We start from the raw sequence: 25,208 nt of genomic DNA, 5'->3' as shown, positions 1-25,208 counted from the left end.
AGGATTTAAAAAAATAAAAATAAAAGGGGTCCCTAGTGTTACATTGTTTTAATTTACCTGTGACCTTTTCTAAGCCAGAGACTGTTTCATTTGTCTTTGTATCCCAGGACCTAGCACATAAAAGGGAGCACTTGGAATCAGTGGTTTAATGACTGTGTTATTATGAAGAATTCCCTGCAGCCTCCACACTGGCCCTTCTGTTGGCAGACATCAATACCCAGTCTGTGAGTGGCCATCCCAGCCGTGCTCACACAGCTCCAGATGCGGAGCGGGTAGCCCTCTGTTCTTGCACAATCTGACTGTTCAAAAGTTGTTCCTCGCCCTAAACTAAAACCTGTCCTCAGCATTGCCGTAAGTCTGTCCTCCTGCAAGGCCTCCTCTGAGAAGTCTTCCCTGGCCTCCCCCTACATCCCCCTTGGGCAGCACTGGCCCCACTGTATTGTACTTACTTGTTTCCATGTCTGACCCCATCCAGACTGGGAGCTCTCCAGGTAGGAGGATGCAGCTACATCATCTGTGGCCCCCCAGCACCAGACCAGGGCCTGGCACAGCAGAGGTGCCCAGAAATAGTCTGTGTCAGCGAATAAATGCTGTCCCAGAAGTGGTCTCTTTCTTCAAGTTAAACTTTCCTGATTCCTCTCTGTTCATCACAGAACACGACTTCAAAGTCTCCACAGCACCGCCTGCATCTCAGCAGGCTCCAAGTGGCCCACGTGCCCTCAATCTCTCTTTCTGGGAATTGAAGACAACATGCCTGCTATGGTCTAGCCGGTGTGAGTGTGCCAGCCTTGGGAACACAGAGATGCGTCAGACTTGATCCCTCCCTTCAAAGGGCTCACAGCTTTGTGGAGGAGACACATGTGTAAACAATATTTGCAAACACTGTTACAAGTGCCATGAGAGAAGTTTGCACAGGATACAACAGGAGCATAAAAGAAGAAGTAACAAGTCTTAAAAGGGAGGAGAAGCAGAAAAGGCTCAAGGTGACATGGAATTAGTTAGAATTCTAGGTTGTAAATAAGAGAAAACCCAACTCAAACTACCTCAAATGAGAACAGCATATCTTAGTTCCCATAACTAAAAAGTCTGGGCATAGACTTCAGGCACAGATTGATCCAGGACTCCACACAATGGCATCAAGACTTGATTTTTCTTTCTCCATCCTTCCGCTCTGCTTACCTCACAATTTGTTTCACTGTCTCCTGTATGGTACCAAAGATGGCTGTTGGTAATACATGCTTAGATTCTATGGCTTTAGGCATCCCTACTTTCATACACATTCAGCCTCAGTCCCAGGAAGGACTCTGAGCCAATCAGGAGCCCTCCTGGAGCCAGCATTCAGGGCTCAGCTGTCCCTACACTACATGGGCTGAAAGCAGTGGAGGAAGAGCTGGTTCCCCAAAAGGAAGAATGAGGTTGTGTTCCCAAACGAAAGGGTTCTGGGCAGGCCAAGGCATCAGCTACTGCATCTCAATGATGAGTAAGGAATTCTGGGGGCAGACAGACATATTCCAGGAAGAGGGAGAAGCATGCCAGTCGCCAACGTGGGAAGCTGTTCAGGGAACACAAGTGCCTGCCTTGCCCCGGACCATAGCAGGGGCTTTAGGTCTCCCCCACATATTTCCTGGTCTTTGTATTTCCAGTGTGTGTATTTTTCCTATATTACAAGCAATTCTCCAGTTCTCGGATGACAATAATGGGCATCCTACAATTTAACTCAATTCTGACACTGTCTCCCTGGAAATAGCATCAGATCCCCCAGGTTAGGGGCTCAGTCCTACAAGACTGCCTGCCCCCCTCAGATGCCTATCACAAGTCCAGCTTGTCACTTGTGCTTCTGACTAATCAGCCATAAATCAGAGGTCCCGTGATCCTCCATTTGGGTTCAATTAATTTGCTAGAATGGCTCACAGAACTCAGAAAAACAGCTTATTACTAGATTACCAGCTATTATAAAAGGGTATAACTCAGGACCAGCCAGATGGAAGAGACGTGTCGTGCACGGTGGGTGGGAAGGGGCGCCGAGCGCCCAGGCTCCCTCTGAGCACGCCAATCTTCACTGATCTCTCCATGACCACCGACCCAGAAGCTCTCCGAACCCCGTCCTTTTGGGTTTTTAAGGAGGTTTTATTAGCAGGCATATGTGATTAAATCATTTGCCAATGGCGATCGAGTCACCCTCCAACTCCTCTACACTTTCTGGAGGCAGAGGGTGAGGGGTGGCGAGGGGAGGGGGACTGAAAGTTCCAACCCTCCAACCACAATGGTTTGCCAGTGACCAAACCCCAGGTGCTTTCCAAAAGCCACCTCTTAAGATAATAAAAGACACCTTTGTCACTTAGGACATTCCAAAGATTTTAGGAGCTCTGTGCCAGGAACAGGACAAGAGCAAATATATATTTCTTATTATAAAACACAACATCGCACCATTTCAGTGCTATAAACCTACTTCCAGCTGGCAACGTCTGCTCTTTTGTCTGAGGACTTTATGTTGGGGTAAAGGGTGGGAGCTGTTCACCCATTTGTCAGGCTGATTGTGCTGGGGAATTAATGTCCCCTGGGAGCAGCCTTGCCCCTCCGGGTCCAGTATGACCCCTTCCTCCCATTGCCCTCTCAGCCTATCAGCAGTTTCCCTCCCCACCAGTGCTAGCCAGGAGGACCTGCACTATTCCTGGTTGGTTACCTAAAGCCTCCTTCACACTTTCTTCAAACTACCCAGTTTCAAGGTGCCATCTGCTTCCGGTCAGAACCCTGCAGTGAGAGGCTGGCCTGGGCTTGGCCATGCCTTGAGACATGCTCGGTGCTTGCTGGGAGCTATTCTTATTCAGCTCAACTCAACTCCACCACACTCAGCTCTCCAGCCCAGGGCTGCTCTAAGCGCTTCCCACACATTATTTAATCTTCACAGCAAATACCAAACCCACAAGGTTGAATTACTAACTATATTTTCAGAAGGAGGAAGTCAGCTCAGGTGAAGATTTGCCCAAGTCCATGCAGTCAGAGGCAGGTCCATGGTTCTGAATTCAAATCCGAACTCTAAAAGCTTACGTGTTAACCAGCACCCCACAAAGGCGCTGCATTAAAGGGACTCCCACTCTGCTTTCCTCACAGGTCAAGTGAAAGGCCCAAATGGGACGGCAAGTGTGAAGGTGCTTTTGAGACCCTGAGAAGCCAACACAGCTGGTTGCCTGAGAACTTTGTTGCGTCTCTCCCTCCCCAGGAGTCTTTGACAGAGCTGGCAGGGGTCCCAGTATTAGACAGGCTCACTCCCTCCCATGCTGAGGGGGAAACAGCCCCAGAGAGGTAAGTGGTTCCCCCAAGGTCCCACATTTGCTACAGGAGCCAGCACTAGGATCCAGAATGTCTCAGACACCCACAAGCACATCAACGAGAAGGATGCAGCATTCCCCTCAGAGGAGGTGAGAAGAGAGAGGAGGGGCGGGGATCAGGATGGGGTGGGGGACAAGAGCTGAACTCCTGCCTGCAGAATTTCAGATTTGGGAAATGCAAGGGATCTCAGAGCCCATTGAGAAGGTTTCTCTGATAGTCACTGACAAGGAAGCCTATGTCTGCCAGAGGCAACCTAGTCCATGCTCCCAGTGAGCCGAGATCTGGGCCCTGTGACGCCCCCATCCCAGACCCACGCGGTCCCAGGTCTTCTCTCCAGGGCCACACAGAATAAGCCTGCTCCCTCTGCCTCAAAGGTGTGAGTTGCGCCCACAGCACTTTTATTCCCCTCTCCTCCCTTTTGCTCAGCAGCGAATCTCTGGGGTGTCTTCCTCCCTCCTCTCTGTCTACCCAAATTGTGTCTGTTTTCCAAAGCCCGCTGTAGAGGATACTTCTTTCAGCCTGTACTGTTCACCCTATTTCTGACAGCATCCACATTTTTCTTAAGGAAACTTTTCCAGTTCGTATGTTTTTTTGAACTGAGGTATAACTGATATATAACATTATATTAGATTCAGGTGTATACTACAATGATTTGATATTTGTATATATTACAAAATGATCACCACAATAAGTCTAATCAATATTGGTCACCATACACAGTTGGAAATTTCTTTTTCTTGTGATGAGAATTTTCAAGATCTCTCTTAACAACTTGCAAATATATTGTACAATACTGTATTCTTAATTATAGTCATCTAGTCACCATGTTGTGCATCATATCCCCATGGCTTATTTTTAACTGGAAGTTTGTACCTTTTGACCCCCTTGACCCATTTCTCTGACCCAAATGTATATGGTTTGAATAGAGATGGGGCCCTGCCACCCTTTTCCCCTGACTTCTGTGATTGGTGCAAGGACAGGCACTCAGCCTGTTTCAGGACAATGAGAGGCTGACCAGGACTTCTGCTGGCACGGCTGTGGGAAAAAGTTCTCTCTACCAATTTTACTGCCCGAATAGAGTGTATACATAGAACTCGGCCATCCTGTTACCACAAAGTGCAATCCTGCCTGAGAATGGAACAATAGTCTGAAGAACGAAGCCCAAAGATGCAAAGAAACAGCCTCCTGAAGACATCATTTGAGCTCCTGAGTCCAGCCATGCCTGAAGCAGTCCCTCTGGAGTTTGTAATTACATGAACCAATAAATTCTTTTTATACTTAAGTCAGTTTGAGTTGGGTTTTCTCTCTGTTGCAACTAACATTCTTGACCGATAACATCCACCTTCTCTGCAAACCCTAGTTCTCACTGACCCCACTTTCTTCTGCATTCCCATAGCCCTTATTGTTCAAACCATAAGATTCAAAGTCGGTATTTACACAACCGAGAACACACATGTCCTCATTAATAGTTATTCTTTATGGAGCACGAGCCATGTGCCAGTTACCAGGTGAAGCGCCTTACATACAATACCCTACTGTAATCCACACAACCATAAAATACAGGTATTTTATCCTCACTGTCCAGATAAAGAAACTAAGACTCAGAAAGGTTAACCTCTCACAGCCAGTGAGTGGCAGGGCTAGGATTCAAATATAGCTCTGTGGGACCCTGGAGGCTGTGTTCTGGACCACTGAGCCACCTTGCTTCCCGGGACACAGCATGTGTGAGGGTGAGGAGGGGAGAAGAGGTCACCAACATTGTGGCTCCTGACAACACACCGTCCAGCCCTTGCTCCACCTCGTCCAGTGCTCTCGTTGCTGTTCGGTGCTGCCTGCAGAGGCAGGAGGAGGGAGAAGCGCAGAACGAGACAAAGCGTCCCAAAGGTCACAGCTGGCATGCCAAGTGGAGATAAGATCACAGAAGCACAGACTTGGGCTCCTGAAAGTAACGGAATAAAATAACTTGATGTGATCATTAAATTTGCTCTGTGATGCGCCCTGTATTTTCCCTGGGGACCCAAGCATCTGAGACTGTTGACAGGCACCATCCACGCTCACCCTACCTCCCGACCCTTCTCCCCCACCTACTAGACAGACATTGGCTACATCCTGGCTCTTCTATGGTGAAAAGACACACCTGGTCTGTGTTCTCATAGTGCTTGCAGTCTAATGGGAAAGGCGGACCCTGAGCTGTAGATGACTGGGCAGAGTTCTACAAAGAAAACAGAGAATTGGATGGATGATGGTTCCATTTACTGAGAGAAGAGTGAGGGAAGCCAGGGAAGGAAGTCAAGAGTTTCAGTCCCAGTGTGTTATCCTAACAGAGATGTCAAGTATAGTCCTTATCTTCAAAGATACAGGAGTCTAGTGCTCAGAGGAGAGGTCTGGTCTAGAGGCTGAAGAAGCATCCTATTATCCTGTCAGGCTTTCTCAGGTCTACCTCTTCTTGGAAGCTTTCCCTGGTAATGTAATTCCTAGTGGTCTTTCCTTTCATGACATTCTTTCATTCACTCAACAAAGTCTCAGGAAGGTTAACTCCGTGTTGGCTTAGCGTTGGCCCTCAAGGAGCTTATGTTGTAGGTGTGGAGTCAACAAATAGAGTTGACAATGATAACACAGAACAGTAAGCATTGTGGCCAAGGGAATAGCAAGGGGCTATAGGAGAATGGGCCTCCGTACCAGCCGGGTCAAGCAGGAAGCAGATGGTCCTCTCACGTCAGTAATTTGATGAGGCTCTATTTAAAGGGGGTGGGCAGGGGGTAGGGCAACCAGAAGGGGTGGTGAAGTACCCTGGGGTTTGAAACATGTGGGCATTATTACGTCCCAAGGCCTCAAAGGGAGAGAAGGGGGTGACTGCAGGAATCCAGAGCTGGGGAGAGCAGAGCTCTGAGATTGGACCAATAGGAGCTGTGAGCTTCAGTTGAGGGATGCAGCAAGAGCAGCAACAGCAAAAGATTTTTTAAAGAATAAGTTACATATATAAAATCATGTTAGGTGTTGTTAAATAACAAGGCAGGGAAGGAGGTCTGGGAGGACAGAAAAAGGGAGGGATTAGAGTTTGTAAGTGGGATGGTGAGGGAAGGCCACACCAAGAAGGTGTCGGCTAAGCAAAGACTTGAAGAAGAAGCTGTATCTCCAGGTGAATCTTTCCCGGACCCCTCCCATTAGCCCACAACTCTTCTCTGCCCTCCGAGTCCTAAGAGCAGGCCCTTGTCCTGAACTTAGAGTTCCCGGAAGGGTCTTCTCAGACTACAGTCCCCCAGGGCAGGATTTCTGATTCTTCCTTCTTTTTCTCATTGAATAACAACAGAAGCTGCCCCTTTCCAGTGGCCCCTTGGCCAGCTGCCTTCCCTAACAGGGTGTCTGCCCCATCCTCACTGCAGAGAAGGGGAAGTGGAGGAAAGCTGAAGTTTCTGAAGAACTGAAAAAGAGAACAAAGATTAAGCATATAGTTTATGTCTCCAATAGGCACAAGAACCAAAAGGTAGAAGTCAATAGGAAGCAGTTGTTGTCAAAATGTGAGAATACCTTAACAACCAGAGCCGTGGCTGCCTCGGGGCCCTGAGTTCTTGTCACTGGAGGTGTGCAAAAGACACTGGACGATTCCACGTCAAAATGAAATATAGGAGATTCTTAAGGAAAGAATTTAACTAGTTAATTCGAAGCGTCCTTCCAACTTAGGTTCTACCACTAAATAATTCTAGAACTCTAAGATGTGTGATTCTAAGACTATGATTCTAAAATTTTATTAGAACAAGAGATAGTCCTTATCTTCAAAGAAATCACAACCCAGTAGATGAAGTGAGCAAATAGTTACTTTTCTTTTCTTAATTTTTAAAATCCTCACCCAAGGACATTTTTTCACTGCTTTAGAGAGAGAGAGAAAAGAAGAGAGAGAAAAACATCAATGTGAGAGAGAAACATTGATCTGCCACCCTCTCGTACACTCCCCAACCAGTGATGGAACCAGCAACCTGGCTGTGTGCCCCGACTGGGAATCAAACCAGGGACTTTTTGGTCTATGAGAGGATGCTCCAACCAAGCCACACCGGCCATGGCAATAGCTGCTTTTGATAACTGTAATAAGTAGTCCTACAGAGTAAATTCAAGTCCCTGAGCAGACTGAAAAGGAACCCCCAAACGGAGCGAGGGTTATTTCCTCAAGGCTGTCAAGAACTACCTGCATTAGAATAGCTTGGGGATCTTTTTCTCTTTTTAATGCTAATTTCTGGGCTACCCTTCCAAATCTCTTGAACCAGAACCTCTAGAGTGCAACCCAAAAGTCTGCTAAACTGAGCTCCAAGGTGAGTTTTAGGCAGAATGAAATTTGAGACCACGCCGAGGCTCAGGATGCCTTCCCTTGAGAGGTGATTTCCAGGTTGAGAAAAAGGAGTAGCTGGGTCAGAATACGCACCCACAGAAATAATAGGTTTTGATGAAGATTAACAATTTTGCATAACATTCCATCCATGTGGTAGGTCTTTTCAAAATGATCGCCCAAAAGGAAGCCTAGATGTAATCTGAGATTCTGTGATTGAGGGTATGCGCCTCAGATGTCCTGGAACAGCTCTTTGTTTGCAAGGAAGCAAGAGCTGGCCTGTTTGTTATTAGTCATTCCAAGGCCACAGGTTGGTAAAGAAAGAGAGATCTGAGGACTCCCTGCAGAGACCCTGAGAGGCCGTTCCCAGCCTCTGTCCACACGGCTGCCCTTAGCCTCCTGGCCATTTCCCAGCTGTCCCTAGTTGCTTCTCCTTTCTGGAGCCTGCAGAGTCACCAGCAAGGGAGCAGTAGTTTGAGTGAGCCTGGTGGCCAGAAAGTGAAGGGTGTTCTGGGACAGGGGCCAGTGATGTGTGTGGCTGGACACCAAGTAAAGGACTATTGAGCCCTGGCCCAAGTGGCTCCGCTGGCTGGAGCTTCGTCTGTAAACGGAAAGGTTTCAGGTTCCATTCCTGGTCAGGGCCCATGCCTGGGTTGCAGGTTCCATCACCAGTGGGGTGTGTATGGGAGGCAACCAATCAACGTTTCTCTTTCTCTCCCTTCCTCTCTCTAAAAGCAATGAAAAAATGTCCTCGGTGAGGATTAAAAAAAAAACACCACACAATGTTGAAACTTGGAGGGAGGAGCCGTCTGAGTCTAAGCTCTGCTACTCACTGCCTTGGGGAGCCTGGGCAATTAATTCCCTTCCCCACCCCGGGCCTCTGGGTTAGAATCAGATTCCTCCTGGGACCATTCGACTTTAATGCTTTGGATTCTGAGATCTCACCTGACCCTAACCATCGCCCTGTGAGGGATGTTTGCAGGAATGCTACCTATTTTATCGCAAGAAAGACAAAACCCAATGAGGAGAAGTGACTTGCCCACCACCACGCAGCCACAAGGAGCAAAGCCGGATTCCACCAGCATCCGACGTTCAGCCTCGCTTTCTAGAGGCTGGACAAGCTGATGCGAAGCGAGAAGCTTTCCGTCTCAGGTCCAGGAAACAGGCGCTGCAGGGGACGGAAGAGTCGGAACCCACAGCGGGGTGAGGCGGTGCAGCTGGGCGGAGGCGTCTGAAGGCAGCCGGAGGAGAAGGGGGTGTGCTGGGGGGGCGGGCGGGCGGGGCCGGGGGAGGGGACGCCCTAGGGAAAGAAAAAGGGAGCGAAGCGCGGGTCTATACGCAGAACCGAGGGGGCGCAGGGCACGGGCTGCACAACGCAGAGCACAGGGCGCGGTGTCCCACGAGCAGACCCGCGCCCTCGGAGCCTTGCGGAGAGGCAGGTAAAGCGCACCCGCAGGGTTGGGAAGGCTGAGCTGGCGTGGGGAGTTAGAAATGAGGTATATTCTTGCCTCCCTTCAGACCGTAGAGCCAAGGAGAGGGCCGTTCAGATACAAAGTTGATTTTCCCCAGGACGGAGCAGCGGGGTTCCTGGGGCGGATCGCGGGAGTGCGGAGCTGGGTTCCAGGCCGGCTCCGCCTGGAAACCGTGGGAGTTGTGGAGGGCGGCACGAAAGCTTCTTGCACATCCACAGATATGCAAGCGAGCACCTGTGGGTGAGCAGCGAGTGCACGCGCGGAAATGGCACTCCGGGACTCAGCCGGTCTTCATGCCTTTTGGCCTGACGGGAGCCGCTCGCTCTGCAGAGTTGATGTGCCATTGGCTACTGCCTGTATGCACCCCAGTCCTGGGGAAAGCCTGGGGACTCCCCAAAGCGTCTCCTGCTGCTAATAACATAGGTCTAGGCTGGGAATCAGGAGATGAGCTCGTTTACGAGTTGTAAACCTGTGTAGGTCGCCCGCCCTCTCTGTGCCTTGTGCTGCTTTTCTTGGGTCACCACGCATAAAACGGGCCTCTGGGTCCCGTTGCCAGTGCGCTCCGTGTAACAGGAGGGGAAAGGGGTCTGGACCTGGGAATCTGTTTTCATCCTTGTGTGGAGGCCTGTGGAGAGTATCTCCTTCTATCCTCCCAACCTACTCCAGGGGGAGATGACTTGTCCAGGGTCACACCAGGGATCAGAAAAGAACCCAAGTCTCCCCACCCCTAACCCAGGACTTTGTCCACTTCGCCCGCAAAGGTGCATTGTAAATGTGTGAGCTGCCCCAGCGCCCAGCTGCTCTGTCCCTCCAGGTGAAGGAGACCCAATGCTGGAGCTTTCACGTTTTCCCGACTCCTTGAGACATCAACAGCCTTCTTCATCCTCCCTCACTCCACATATCTCAAATCACATTCCTAACCACAAACTGGAAAATACCTGCTAGGAGACAAGAAACCCCGTCTCACTGATGGGGAAAATGAGGCCCAGAGTGGAGAAGAGACTTAACCAAGATGCATGACCAGACATTGGTAAAATAGGGTCAGGTCTCCTGATTCCCACTCTGGTATGTTCTCCAGCGACAACAGGACTATACAGAAGGGTACCCCTAAGTAGAAAGAGACTACAGGACTGATCAGAGAGGATGAAAGACAGGGAAGGCTTCTGAAGAATCAAGGATAACATGAAACCCTAGTTTCTTCCGAAGGTAGGAGTACCAAGGGTGGGGAGAGGGGACATAGGGATGGCTGTTCTTGGAAACATTGGGGTGGCTGAGTGGGTAGGGAAACAAGGGGACCAGGCTGCCCATTAATTATCTCTTATGTTTATATAACACTTTGCACTTTCTAAGACACTTTCCCCTCTAATGTCTCCCCCAGGTCCCATGTGAGGTAATCAGGGGTAATTATCCCATCTCATAGATGAGTTGCAGAGAACATTAGTGCTGTGCTCAAGGTCACAGCCAAGCACACAGCCAAGATTAGAACCATGAAAGGAACACTTGAAAGGCACAATCACAGGCTGGGTGACTGGGAGCTGTGTGTGTGCAGTGGGTGGGTGTGTGTGGCCACACCCTGGGTAGGTACACAGGGAAGTAGGTTGCAGAGCCACTGCCAGTATTTTGGGGCCAAGAATGTTTGCCCTTTGATTGAATGGGGTTCGGGTCAGGGAATGTCTGGGTTTCCAAAGGAGGCTTAGAATTCTTCCTGCCCTGACTTACTTCCCCACCTGGCTGAAATGGTTTCCTTCCTTTGAGCATCCTCTTTTCTTTTCTTTCTTTTTTTTTTTTTTTACAGGAAGGAAATAAGTTTATTTGTAAAGAAACTCACAAAGAAGATTCTAGGAACTAGTTTATTAGGTATTAAATTTCCCAAATATTTAAAGGAAAGAAAGGCAATATTACTTAGATTATACACCCTGTAGTTAGTCCATTTAAAGTTGAAGGTAGGCAAATTTCTCTCATGATTATTATAGCCACAAAGTTTGTAATGTGTTATGGTGGTCATGGAGGTTTGCCTCTTAGATCTTCCTTCAAGAGAGAACTGGTTGTGAAAATAGTAGTAAGCCAGCAGCCTCTACTCTCCCAGGTATGTGGAATCTGCCACAGCATTCACACCAAGTTTATATTCTCTCCGAGTTACTCCTGGTTAGTGACTAAGCATTGAGGGGAAAATAGAGTCTGGCCATTCTTCTAAAAAGCAGTCTTTTCTCTGGATGAGCATCCTCTTTTCCAGACCAACAGGAATCTGTTTTAGCCTGTCCTTGAAGTTGTTTTTTTAAGTAATGTAAGCTGTTTTCATGAATGTGTATGTGTGTGCTGAAGGGAAATGGTCTAATCAGAAGAGAAATAGATTGGTTTATTCTTCAGTGCCTGCTATGTGCTCAGGCCCAGGGAATAAAGAAATGTATGGCAGGTCCCTGCCCTCACACCTCACAGTATACATATAGATTCTATAGAGATACGCACATATAATTTCAGTGCAGCATGGTGTTCTGACAGGTTTTTACGCAAACCACTTTGGGAACGAACAAGAGGGAGGACTAACTAGCTAGAGAGTGGGGAAGTGGTGTCTCAGGACAGGGTCTACACAGGTGACACTGGAGCTTCACCCCGAAGGCTGTAGGAGCCCGCCGTGCAGATGAAAAGAAGAGGGGCATTCCTGCATGAGAAAACAGCATGAGCACAGGCAAGAGGCGTGCAAGTGCAAGGGACATTTTGAGAATGGCCTGTAGCTCAGTGTCGTGGGGTATGAGACACTGGGGAAAGCTGTGGTGAGATGGGACTAGAGGCAGGGTCCCATCCGAAGGACTTTGAATGATAATCAGAGAAGGTTGGACTGTCCTACAGGCAACAGAGAACTTACAGTGGAAAGATCCGTGGACTGGATACCTGTGGTCCCAGCTCTACCCCTCCTTGCTATGAGACTGTGAGCAAGTGATTTCCTTACTGGGGGGCCCTCTATTTTCCCACTGGGTGAATGAGGGGGTTGCACCAATGACATTATTTAAGGGGTGATCAGCTCAGATTCTATTCCTGTGTCTCCTTCCAACTATATGTTAAGGTCCATCCCTGCAACTCTTCTCCCACCCTTTGGCCTCCCAGTCCATGGTGGTGACAAGGCCTCCAGAGGGACCAGTGGCAAAATTGTGCATCCTAGGAGTTATCTTTGTATTCCCTACATGCTTTTTGTGACTCCCCGCCCACACTGTCTCTACCACATTTCTGGGCACTTCAGACACTCATTTGTAAGAGTAGCTGCAACAGAGCAGTGGATGAACCAGAAAACCAGTGGCGGTGTTTCACTTTTCCCCAGAGAATCCGGACAGAAAATCTCACTAAGATATCCAGTTCATCCTTCAGATCACAGTTGTACGCCTCTGTCCCCAGGTCAGAGGTCAGGTGAGTTCAAGTCAAGAACATTTAGGGAGAACCTGTCGATGTGCAGGAAATAGTAGCAACAGAATGTGGAGGAGAAGAGCGTACCTGGCTTGTTCAGGGTACCGGGAGTAGGTCTGGAACAGAAAGGGCCATGGGAGAGGAGACTGGGAAGGAAGATTCATTCCTTCTCCAAAACTTGCCTCCTCACCCCCTTACTAGATTCTTGATTAAGATTGGTGAGCGTCTGCAGTGCAGGAAAATGCCGTCGTCATGGAGTTAGAGGAGGTGATGCCCAGGACACAAGGAGGTGTGTTCGGTGTGATGTGCCGCTCAAATGTCGAGGAACGTCGCCATTAGTAGTGAAATGAGCGCCCGAACAGCACTCCCGAAGGCCTGGGTTACAGTCTGCGCTCTGCCGTTTGTAGCCTTGTCATTTCGAATGGGTCACTCTAGCTTCCTGAGCTTCAGTTTTCCCATCTACTGAAGATGGGAGGGGTTGGCCTAGAATCTAGATGCTACATGATCTTTAAAATCTCTTTCAGCTTGGCCAGTTCCTTCCTAACTGGTCTCTGTTTCAAGTTAAGGGCTTGTAGGGCAAGAGCTCTGTCTCCCTTGTCGTTATGAACTTCGTAATCAGTGACTGCCTTGAAGGGGGAAGCCAAGGAGCACAGAACGAGGAACAAAATTCCAATGTTTCAACTGCCGGATCCCCAACTTGAGACCCAGAGGCAGGTCGTAGAGAACCAACCTGTCCCTTTATCACCTCTCTGCCTCTCCTGACCCGACAGGACAGGATGCCTTGCCCCCTGGCCTCTCTCCCACCCCAGTCCAGCCTCTAACGATAAGTAACTATGGCTTCTTCCCTTCTTCCATCAGACCACAAGCATCCAGAGAGGTCCTGGAAGGAGGGTCTCAGGGGTAAATGGCCTCCCCACACTGTCCCCGTACCCCCACTTTCCACACAGATCCTTTCTCCTCCCCAGGCTAGATCACTGTAGCAGGTGAGCTGTTAAGAGGAAAAATGAACTAGTCATGTAATGCGGTTTTCAGTTATCTAGCTTGGAATATTAAGTGTAGCTCCGTCCCAGGGCTCAGAATCCTAACTTGTGAGGAAAAAAGTCTGCAGCCTTCTCTATCTTGTGGTTTGAGAAGCTCTAGAAAGCCCCCAGAATGCCTGTCCCAGCAGCCTACCCAGTCCGCTGTACTCTCACAGTGGGTGTGACTCGCGTCCTCACGTGACGTTAGAGCTGACAAACCATATGGCAAAACCCCTCAGTTCATGGATGCAGACGGAAGCTGGGGCCCAGCGAAGGGAAGTCACCTGCCCAAAGTAGCAGCTGAACCAAGACAACTCCTTGGGCTTCCCTTTCCTTCACTGTGAAATGAAGGTGGTTGGACTGGATGGGCTCCGAAGGCCCCTCCAGCCTCCATTCTACAAAAATAAAACCGCCACTGTGTCTGAGGGGTGTCTGGTGCCAGGCACTGCGTATTTTTCTTCTTTAATTTTCACAGTGAGCTGTGCTACAGGTAGTGTTGATGCAATGACCACGATTATACCTAGTCTATCCAAATAGCTGTTTGGGAATATCACTTGTTCCTACATAAAGGGTCGACCCAACTGCCAGCTGCCGTTCTGCCACTTACATCATTCGCTTGGCTCTCAGGCCCTTTCAGCCTTTCAGAGGCTCCTTCCTGCTAAAACACCAGTTCCATTGGGAAAGGGAATGTCTTAGGCTGCACTATTAGCTGGTCCCTGAGCAGGAGTCCACGGGTTAAACTCATCTTCCTCCATGAAGCTTCCTCAATTGAGACACTGTGGGCCTGGAGTTAGGGGACAGCAATCAGATGTCCCTTGGCCACTGTACAGTTCCTGTAACTGTAACCCCAGGCTGACCTGGCCCAGCTGCTGCAGGAAGGGAAGGGGAAGCAGGAGGGTGTCAGAGCCCATAGCAAGGCTATTGCACAACCCTTGGAGCCCAGCCTTGGGTGATCCGCCCTGGTTCTGAAGTTTGTTCTGTGTCTGGTTCCTTCCTTTTCTGCTCCCCCCACCCCCGCTTCCCAGTTCTGGGTCTTCCCCACTGCCAAAGTGAATACCAAGACCCCAAATGTGTCCAGAGTCATTCTGAAGAGGCTGAGGGGCTAAGGAGCCTTGGGGCACCCAGAAGGAGATTCCTGAAGCCAACTCAGAGCCAGAGAATTTGCCTGCTACTTGGTGAGTCTTCCAAACTGGGGTGGTCCTTCCTCTGCCCTGTCAGTGAACCCCACCCCCATAAAGAGAGATTAAAAAAACTGGTAACAGTGACTGCCCTGGGGAAGAGCCCTGGGCCGCTAGGAGCAGGGAGACTTCACCTGCATTGTGTGTCCTGTGTACGCATATTTACTTCTCAAAAATAAAATATAGATTTTCACTTTAATGGGAAATCACATTTACATTAAAATATATATTTTTAAAATCTTCACCACAATAAAAGTATATGCTCAAGAAAGCCCGGAGGGAGGCAAGGCAGGGATGATCATCTTTTTAATTTGTTTTAATTGTGGTAAAAAATAAAACGTATAGCATAGAATGGACCTTGTTAACTGTTTTGAAGTGTACCGCTCCGTAGCGTAAACTATATTCACATTGTTGTGCAGTAGTTTTCTAGAACTTTTTCATCATGCAAAACTAACACTTTCTATCCGCTGAACAGCAACTCGTGTTCATCTTTTTTGATAAAGAAACTGAAGCCCAAACAGGGTTAGAAATTTATTTCTCTCACAGCGGGCTCCTCCAGCTGCTTACCCCAGCTGTCTGCTGTCTACCTGTAAAACTGGCCGAGACCCCTTCCTCCCTAAACCCTTGCATTAGCCATTCCCTTCCGCAACTGCCTCTCACGTCTGTCCCTGCCCCCACCTTATCATTCCCTAGGCCCCAGCTCAGGACTCGGTGTCTTTCAGCTGAACTATTTCAAGACCCTTGTGACTGGGCTTTCTGCCTCAAATCTTGCCCTTGAGTCCCCATAGCAGCCAGTGTCATATCCAAGCACAGATCTGATCCTTATAGCCCCTTTTCAAATACTGTTTCCTGGCACATCCCCAACTGCAGGGTAGAGTTCCAGCGCTGCACTCTGGCACTCAGGATCTGGTTCAGGCCAGTATCTCCATCCCACATCCCGGGGCATCCTCCCATGCATCCTGCACACTAATCTCTTTATGCTACTTTCCATTCTTTAGAACATTTTGTGCTTTCTGGTTGTCATGCCTTTGTTCATCTGTTTCCTTTTCTTGCCTTCTCTACTTCCTAAAAACCCTTCAAGGTCTGCTGAAATGCCTCCGTCACTGTGACCACCCTCTGAGCCCTGATCAAAATTCATCCCTTCTTCCTTTAAGCCCCAGTAGACTCTGGCATGACCCCTGCATCATGGAAGAGCTGGCAATGTGCCCCCGAGTGCAGGGACTGGGTCTGAGCCTGCCCAAGGGTGGGCCTCCAAAAATGATGACTGGCTGAATGATTAGTTGAGCCATTAATTTCATTTTGCTGCTCCTGCTTTCCATTGGCCCACACGAGGGAAAAAGAAGGCACACATTTCTTGCCTGACAAGTGGGGTAGTAGATGAGAACCTATGCCTCCTGGATCTTAACTCGATGAGACCTCGTTCTCTTGTTCTCTTTCCCTCCTCCATCCAGATAAGTAACCCAAGTGCTCTATAGCATGGGGCCCCAAAAGCCTTGTAGGAAATGCGGGCCAGTCCTAGGTGATTGCTGTATTTAGATTCTTCCTCCCAACTTCTGCATTCTTAGAGTCGTTCATGAATATTTATCATGGTCATAACTAACTGTCATCTTTTCTGGGAAAGAGACCTTATGGTTAATAACGAGGTTTGTTAGCTTTGGTTGGCTGACAGCTCTGCCTAGATAACGGAGGGTTTGGAACCAGTGAACTCTGGGTGCTTGGACCATGGAGAAGTCCCTAAAGTGGCCACCTTTTCTAGAGACTATTGAGGAAAGGAGAACACCCAGCCAGAGACAGGGTAGACCTCCAAGGAAGGAGAAGTCCCAGTCAATCTCAGGACAGACCCCTAGACTGGGGTGAGAGACACAGCCCTGCTGACCACGAGCATGTGGTCTGCTGATACCCTTGTCAATAACAAGAGAACAGCCACACGTTGCCTTATATGTAAGTGCTGGGCCAAAGAGAAGGCTGAGATGATAAAGCTTGTGGAGTGTGGTTAAGGGGTGAGGAACACTCAGTGAAGGTTTCCGGAAGGAAGTGGATGTGGAGCCATGTTTAAAGGGAATGGCATGTGGTTTTTTAGAGACTAGGATGCAAGGGTGTCTTTGGATGTTTTTCTGTATTATAGACTAAGGATCTCTGAGAAGGAAAAGGAATATTTATTATCACCTATTATGTGCCAGGTAACACAGTGACCATGTCAGAAGGCAGGATAGTTGAGGTGCTGTCTCTCTGTGGAAGGTAAAACCCCAAACCAGACTGAGTGCCCCATCACTCCCCACCCTCAGGCCCAACCCTGTTCTCTTCTCCAGTGCCAGAAGTGGTTATCAGCCTCTCCCTGCCTCCCCAGCCACCTCCTTTCCAAAAGAATTCCCAACAGAATCTTTTCCAAAAAAATCCTAAATAACTAGGAATAAGGAGTGCTTGGGACATAGGATGCTTGAGAGGTCAAGTGACCCACCCTGTGGTTCCAGGCAGGGTGAAATCTAAGCCATCCCCAAACATCCAAATGGTATACATAGAGTATAAGAAGGAATTGTGCTAAAGGAGAGTCCTGAGCAGTATCTTCCAATAATGCAACGCAGTCCTACCAAGAGCTGACGTGAAAGTCGGGGAACTCTGAGCTGGCCATCAAAAGGCTGGAATCTGTCCCAACTCTACCTCTAAATGTTCTCTGGGATCACAGTCAAGCCACTTGCTCTCTCTGGGCCTCTGTTTACCCATATATAAAACAGAAGGAGTTAGATTAAATAATCCCTGAGTCCCTTGTAGCCGAAAGCTCAGTGATTTACAGAACCCATAGAAAGGACAGATCCACATGGATTACAGTGGTCAAGGAAGGCTTTATTCCACAGGCACTTATTGAGCTTCCATTGAGTGCCGCCTTGAGTGCTTGCATACAGCAGTGAGTAAAACAGGCATAGTCCCTGCCTTCATTGAGCTCGCAGCCTTATGGAGAAGACAGACAAGGAAACAAGCAGAATGAACTGTGATGCTGGGGTTTTAGCTGGGGTCTGAGGGAATGAGGAGGTCATTCGAGCTGCAGGTAATGGAAGCCACCCTTTCTCTTTTCTGTCGCCACCAGAGTGTCCTCCAATTCTTCCCCACCTGAATCCCTGTTGCTATGGAGACCACCAATGGGACTGAGGCCTGGTATGACAGTCTGCACGCTGTTCTGAAGGCTCTAAATGCCACTCTTCACAGCAACTTGCTGTGCCGGCCAGCACCAGACAACCTGACTCAGGAGCGGCAGGCCAGCCTACCCGGCCGTGATGACAACTCCTACATGTACATTCTCTTCGTCATGTTCCTATTTGCTGCCACCGTGGGCAGCCTCATCCTGGGATACACCCGCTCCCGCAAAGTGGACAAGCGCAGTGACCCCTACCACGTGTACATCAAGAACCGGGTGTCTATGATCTGATGCTAGAAACCCAGGACGCTGAAGGTCAACACACCTGGGGATTGATTGACTTCTGGGGCCTCCGGAGCTCAGCCATGGATCCCGTCAGGCCTCAGTGTTCCTGTCTATGACGTCAGCAAGACACAGTGCTAGGGGATGTCATTACTGGGCTGGGAAGAGAAGGGCAGACCTAGGCCTTGTGGGCAAAAAAGGACTTTTTTCCAGCAAAGTAGACTTGATAGACAGAGGGAACCGCGAAGAAATATATACAAGTAGCAAAAGATAATAACTAATGACTGGTCTAGTGGCTGGAGTAGTAGGGGCTAGGGACTTGAGGAAGGAGAAAAGGAAGTGGTAGCAGAGGGAAAGTAAACAGGAAGATGTACGGAGGACACATTTGTGTGTGTGTTGTCTCTACTGACTGTGAGAAGCAGCAATGATTATCCCATGTGACAGACAGGTGTAATGTTACTTATTTGTATTTGTTCACATTTGATGTTTTCCATGATTCCCGCTGGGAGGGAAGCAGGGCAAGTGCCATTCTGCCCACTTGGGCTAGAGCTGTGCCATGACTGGAACTTGAACTCTAGTCTCTGTGCTTAGTGCTTTTCAAGACTCTGCCACACAGGGTGGACCCAGGCCTCAAAGTCAGACAATTCTGGGAGCCCTCCTTCAAAATAACTTCTACTTATGCACCTATTACAAAAATATATCACCATTCGATACTTTCCCAGGACCCCTCCTAAGACCTTAAGAAGGAGCCGTGCCTGTGCAGGGCTCTGAATGCCACGCCTCATTAGCTCCAAGGTTCCTGTGCCTCCAGCCAGGTCACAGTTGTCACGGTGTCCTTCCCAGACACAGCTCCAGCCATGAGGTCTTCACTAACCTCGAATGCAGCCTCTTCTGTTTTGACTGAGTTCTGTGAGAAATTTTCTGATACCAAGTTGCAATCTGCTTCGATAAGATTATCATCACACTTGGAAGGTTACCATGTTAAAAGAAGCTGAGTGTGCAAGGCAGGTACCTGGCTCCGTGGAAAGGGAACCAGTCCTGATTCTACCACAAATGTGAGCTGTGACACTGGCTGAACACTTCCCTCTCTGATCTGCTTGCTCTGATCTTCTCCCTCTTCAGCAGAGTGAAATGGTCAGACTTAAAGTCTCTAAGAATTCTACCAGTTCTGACATTTTAGGCCCCATGTACAGTAGGTTGAACCATATGCAATTACTGTTTGTGGATCAAAAACAGCTGCATATCAGTGCTTGATGTGGGTCGATCCAGTATGTGCAACGTGGCAGGTGGACACTTCACTGGCTCAAATCCCCGGCTGCGGCCTCCCACTGTTTGGTTTGATTTCTGTTTGAGAAAGCTCCGCGGGGTCTCCAGAAGGTCCTATTGAAATGTACATTTTTATGTACAGCAAAAACTCTGAAAAAATATTTTGATAACAGTTATCTTTGAGGAGAAGGATTACGGGTGATGTTCCCATTCTACTTTAAAATGTTATGTCCTTTTTGGTTTATATGACCATGAGTATGTTACCTGTGTAATTAGGGATGGGAGGGAGGGCCAGAGACCTACTTCCACTTTGAAAAAGTAAAAATAAATGTCCATGTATGTCTTGAACAGAGGGTCACAGAGCATGTTTGCTCCCAGGAGCAGTTACGTTCACTCGCTACAAATCTGCGAGGCTCGTGTGTGCTCAAGACTTTCCTTACCTCTCCTTGAGGAAGGAGGTGGAGACCTGCTTAAGAAGATGTGACATATGGGAAGACAACAGACTCAGACGTCTGCAGCTGGATGGGACTTCAGAGGCCACCAAGCCCAAATCCCAAATAAAATATGGAATGCAGTCAAGTGTAAGAATGAGTGGACAGGTGATGGATGCTTAAAGAGTTTTGAGAAACGAGATTGTGTAGATCTAGGAGTCAGAGAGGTAGAATTTGAACTGGGCTTTAAAAGATAGGACAGGTCTGAACAGGCAGAGTGAATGAAGGGAACAAGACACAGGAAGCCTGGAGACAGAAATGAGGCAACACCATCCCAAAGACAGCAGGCCCAGCGTGGCTGGTCTGGGTTTCAGTGTCCCCATCCAGGGAGGAGGCGCCCCTTCACACAGCTCCCATACTGCCAGGGCTTAATAATAAAGCAATACAACTTGTTTTGTTTGCAAGTTACAGACACCGTGTGTGTGTGTGTGTGTGTGTGTGTGTGTGTGTATTAGCACAGGCAGGAAAGAAGACTTGTTGAGAGAAGTAAGGGGTAGTCACAACAAGCTCCTGAGGAAATGCAGACAGCAGGACAACTCCAGGCATCTGGAGACCTGGAACTACTTACCTGTCTGAATTCAGAGTAGGGGCTCAGTATATCTCACACACGTGGAGTTGGACTAAATAAAATTCTAGGCTTTTAAGGTGGTATAATTTAAACACTAATATTGTACGATACAGGTACTCCCCTCAGCCCTACCTCCCCACCCCATCCCCATTGTCTGGGAGTGCTATCCGCCCACCTCGCTCAGCCACAGGTTCTTTTGCCTGCACTGGGTCTGCCCTCTGCTGGCGGGATACAGCATATTGCCTGGAGCCCTCAAAGCCAAACTTCAGTAATCACTCATTCCAGATATTTATTGAATGCCCACTGTGTGCCAGGAACTCATTTAGGCACACAATAGGTAAGTAAAGAAAAAAGATCCAAGAAACCGCTGAGTTAATACTTAAGAGCATTTTCTACATATCAAGAAGTTGTGTAAGCATTTTACATTAACTCACTTAAAAAAAAAGATTTTATTTATTTTTAGAGAGAGGGGATGGGAGGGAGAAAGAGAAGAGAAACATCGACTGGTTGCCTCTCATACATGCCTTGACTGAGAATCAAACCCACAACCTTTTGCTCTATAGGATGACTCCCAACCAACTGAGCCACACCAGACAGGACAGTAATTACCATCCTCGACGCGTACGCAGTAGGATCCGAGGTGGTGTTACAACTATATGTGTAGCTCTGCCCTATTCCGTCATTCAGGGACCCAGGACAATGATTACCATCCTCAACATGTAGCTTCCAAGTTTACTATGGGGAAATCATTTCTAACTGGTGAGGAGAGAGAAAGAACAGAAATCCAGGGCCAGGGATTTGCTCTTAAGCAAGGCAAAAGCTGCACACAAGCCTGCCTGCCGCTCTCGTCCATGGATGGGAGCAGGACGGCCACTGCTGACTGTGAGGGGCGCTGGCAAGTGAGGTCCCATCTGGGCAGTCATGTTCCAGCCAAGGATCTATTACTACGGAAGAAACACATGGATTTTGGTGGACAGCCAGTAGTCTTCACCCCACCCTTCTCACCGTTCCCCCAAGACTGGTCATCATCAAAAAACACAGCCACGCCAAGAAGGAAGAAGCGCTGCTACTGGCATTTGATGACGTTTTCTGGGGTTAGGGTGGGAGCCTGTGGGTATGACTAAACCAGTCCTGGGAGTGTGGCTTTGCTCAGTTTTCTGTCTGGCATTGGTCTCTGCTCTCATTGGACTGGTAATGTCTAAGACTTTGGGCTAGGCATGGGGGAAATAGACCGAGCAAGGCTTTCAGCCAACCTCGAATGGGAAGACGAATCCTCTTGCAGGTGCCACTAAGAAACCAAGAACATGATCTGCCCGCCTGAAATCAGAGAACCCACCTGTGGCAGTGGTTAAACCGTGACAGAGAATGAGCTCCTGGGAGCAGGAGATCAGAAATTAACGAAGAGGAAAGAAAAAAGGAAGAACTAATATTTGATGAGCAATTAATCTCTGCCAGGCACTGTGCTGAGAATTTGCATGTTACCTTATTTCGCCCTTTTAAAAACTCTTGAGGTAATTTTTTTGATCCTTGTTTTATAGATGAAGAAACAGAAGCTCAGATGTGAAACAGCTTGTTTAACATTTACTTAATATGCAGAGCTGTGTAGATTTTAACACAAATTTACCTGAATTGAAAGCCCATGTTCTCCCCACTAGAGCTTTTTCTTTCTTTCTTTTTTTTTGATCTTCATCTGAAGACATGCTCACTGATCTTAGAGCAAGGGAAAGAGATGGGGAAAGAAACACTGATGTGAGAGAGAAACATCAGTTGGTTGCCTTACCATACCCACAACCTGACCAGGAATCAAATCCACGAACTTTCAGTTTATGAGACGATGCTCCAAGCAACTGAGCCACGCGGGCCAGAGTTCTGCAGTAGAGTTTTGAGTCACATCAGATCCTTTCTCCCAGCAGACCTTGTGGCTGGCCTCTCTGCTCCCCTTCAGGGAGCAAGTAGAGTAGTCAGAATCTCATCCTAGCCCAGCTCCTTTGATCCCCAGCCAAGTGCCTTAAAAAAAAAAAAGAAAGAAAAGGAAAAGAAAAAAGAGCATTATCGCAAAGATTATGGGAATGAATGATGCAACTAATTGGCACACCTCCTGTGTGAGGGTCCCTGAGTTCCCACAGCACTGACTCTCAAAACTGGGAACAAAGGCAACAGAGACGCCAGCCACAGAACTGGCTGGGAGATTGGGAAGGTTTAATCCCTAGAGAGGATCTAATGTGAGTTATTGGTACATCTCCCGCAGTTGGGGAAAGAAGAGTATTTAAATTCATCTCAAAAGAGCTCTGTGGGGTGCTGCAGGCTTCACAGTTCTGCTCTTGATTTATTATCCATCCATCCATTCATTCATTCATTAGTTCATTCAACCGACATTTATTAAGTGCCTAGATGTCAGCCAATGGCTTTGGCTCTAAGAACATGGAAGAAAAGATAGGCATAGTCCCTACCACCACGGGGCAAGGATTACCTTACCGACTTCGGTTTGTCTTCTTGCAAACATTTTCAACTTCTGTCCTGGCTGGTGTAGCTCAGTGGATTGAGCACAGGCTTGCAAAGCGGAGGGTTGCCGGTTTGCTTTCCAGTCAGGGCACATGCCTGGGTTGTGGGCCAGGTCCCTGATGGGGGCACTCTAGAGACAACCACACATGGATGTTTCTCTGCCTCTCTTTCTCTCTCCCTTACCCTCTCTCTAAAAATAAAGAAAGAAAGAAAAAAATCTTAAATTTTTTTTTTCAGTTTCTATGAAATTTTACTTTGCCCCACCTACCTCCCCTTCAGTCCCTCTCTAAGTGAAAGAGGCTTCTTTTACTCAACTTACTGCCCTGTTTATAATTTTATGATAATTTTTATCACATTGTACTCTATGATAATTTTTATCACATTGTACTCTTTATGATGATTTTTATCACATTGCATTCTTCCTAGAAACAGGGCAAGGGTGCAGGCAGGGACCGTGTCTAATGCATCTCTACGCCCCCATCCAGTAGCATAAGGCTTGGCCCAAAGTGGATGCTTAATTAGTATCAGTGGAATGAATCAACATTATGGTAAGTATTGTGCAACATAATCTCTCATATGTGTATTGTGTTTTCAACCCTTCAAAGTATTTCCATCTTCATTATCTCATTTGATTTAGAGAGTTTGCTCCAGTTAAAAGTGGATGGGAGAGCATTTTGTAAAATATAAATGGTGAAGGATTGTGATTGAACTCTCTTGTTAAACCTGAGGCCAAGATAATTTAGGTGATATATGCTTAAGGTCACATAACAGGAGTCTGCTAGAATCTGTGTCTCCTGACATCCACGTCTGGACCTTTCCTCCTTGCATCAAGGGGAAACGAACAAAAGAGAGATATAAAAAAGTGTTCTATGAGCCCACGAAGTGATTGCAGACTCCCAGGAGTGGATATAGTGTTCTGCACACACACTTGGGCCCATTGCATCCATTACCCAGCTGCTGGGAACCTGAGCTGCTGACAGCTCCCAGCTGCATCCCTCCTTGTGCATCTCCCTGGGCCACAGGGAACTATTTCGCCCAAGGTTACATCTCCTCTAGAAGATGGATCACAATGAGACTGATGCGGGGGGTACAAAGGCCTGGTTCCAAGGGCTCAACTTGGGACAACTCTGAGGGGCCATCTCAGCTCCAGAACTCCCCATAGAATCAGCTGAGGTTTCAGTTACAACTATATTGTGAGTTAGCTTCTTCCTCAGCCCACTTCTACTTCCTCACTTCCTTACTGGTGTATTTCCCAAGAACACTCCCCCCAAAACTTGCATGCAACTCTCCTTTTCAGTCAGTTTTCAAAGGAATCAATTGCTCAAGAATTGTGCCCTAGCTCTGAGCCTGTTCCAAAGTTGGTGTCAGTGATGATAGAGGAGTGGGATGATAGAATATGGATGGAGGCAGTTAGTGGTTCTAGCAAAGCCAAAAAGAAGGCAGTGTGGCAGTGACAGAGACTGGCCATGCAGAAAACAGCCAGTTATGGTCCTTGAACAAGAAGCAGCCACTAGAGGGCCCAGAGCTACAGATCTACAGCTCTGCTGCTACTTCCAGGCAGAATTCTCACTTTGCCCTTCACCAGGCAGACACCAGAGTAACTGTCTGCACTAGAGGGAAAAATTGTTGGGCCAACACTTCCTTCTCTTTTATTTGTTCCATGGATATCAGTGGCCTATCCTGTTCCAACACCCTGTCACCAAGCCCTCTGTGCATTCCACATAAATGTATTTTCATAAATCAAGGCTTCCAAAGACTGACTTTCTGTCATCATCAATTGTTTTCTTTGTTCCCAATGGGTTCTGAAGATCAGAAATGTGGAATTGCAGCCCTGGCTGGTGTGGCTCAGTGGGCTATGTGATGGCCTGTGAACCACAGGATTGCCGGTTCAATTCCCAGTCAGGGCACATGCCTCAGTTGCCAGCCAGGTCCTGAGTAGGGGGCATACCAAGGACAACCACACATCAATGTTTCTCTCCCTCTCTTTCTCCCTCCCTTCCCCTCTCTCTAAAAATAAATAAATAAAATCTTTAAAAAAAAAAGAAATGTGGAATTCCAAACAGTTGGTTGTGATGATTCTCACCTGAAAGGGAGAGAATCAGTAATATAGTCTGTCTGGTCCTGTCAAGTTGCCCACGCCCCTTCGCTGCCTAGTTTGTACTAAAGACAAGACACACAGGCTTAGATGGGAACTGTAGTGGCCAGGGGAGCAGGGAGTTATGAGAGTCTTCACAGAAGATGCAAAAGTTTGAGAAC

The 25,208-nt window shown here is 48.0% G+C and overlaps 1 protein-coding gene across 7 annotated transcripts; it reads left to right on the top strand.

Annotated features, from left to right (window-relative positions):
* The first annotated feature begins 8,447 nt into the window (after positions 1 to 8,447).
* Positions 8,448 to 19,526, top strand: KCNE3 (potassium voltage-gated channel subfamily E regulatory subunit 3). 7 transcript variants are annotated; one of them, XM_045182023.3, is made up of 4 exons: positions 8,464 to 8,851; positions 13,375 to 13,499; positions 14,561 to 14,710; positions 17,796 to 19,526. In XM_045182023.3, the coding sequence occupies exon 4, from the start codon at positions 17,835 to 17,837 to the stop codon at positions 18,132 to 18,134; it is 300 nt and encodes a 99-aa protein (XP_045037958.1). In that variant the 5' UTR covers positions 8,464 to 8,851; positions 13,375 to 13,499; positions 14,561 to 14,710; positions 17,796 to 17,834; the 3' UTR covers positions 18,135 to 19,526. The 7 variants fall into 7 exon arrangements, with proteins under 7 accessions (XP_045037960.1, XP_045037958.1, XP_024428446.1 ...); XM_053925281.2 differs by lacking the exons at positions 8,464 to 8,851; positions 13,375 to 13,499 and adding exons at positions 8,947 to 9,087; positions 10,199 to 10,326; XM_045182021.3 differs by lacking the exon at positions 8,464 to 8,851 and adding an exon at positions 8,966 to 9,087.
* The last annotated feature ends 5,682 nt before the right edge of the window (positions 19,527 to 25,208 follow it).

The sequence above is a fragment of the Desmodus rotundus genome, chromosome 5 (genome assembly GCF_022682495.2).
Source record: "Desmodus rotundus isolate HL8 chromosome 5, HLdesRot8A.1, whole genome shotgun sequence".
Lineage (NCBI taxonomy): Eukaryota > Metazoa > Chordata > Mammalia > Chiroptera > Phyllostomidae > Desmodus > Desmodus rotundus.
Note: the sequence above shows the minus strand (reverse complement) of the source record. Positions and strands in the feature narration are given on the sequence as shown.

What these genes read in the sequence shown, in the direction of transcription:
- KCNE3 (XM_045182025.3), top strand. Translation starts at nt 17,835, where the DNA reads ATGGAGACCACCAATGGGACTGAGGCCTGGTATGACAGTCTGCACGCT.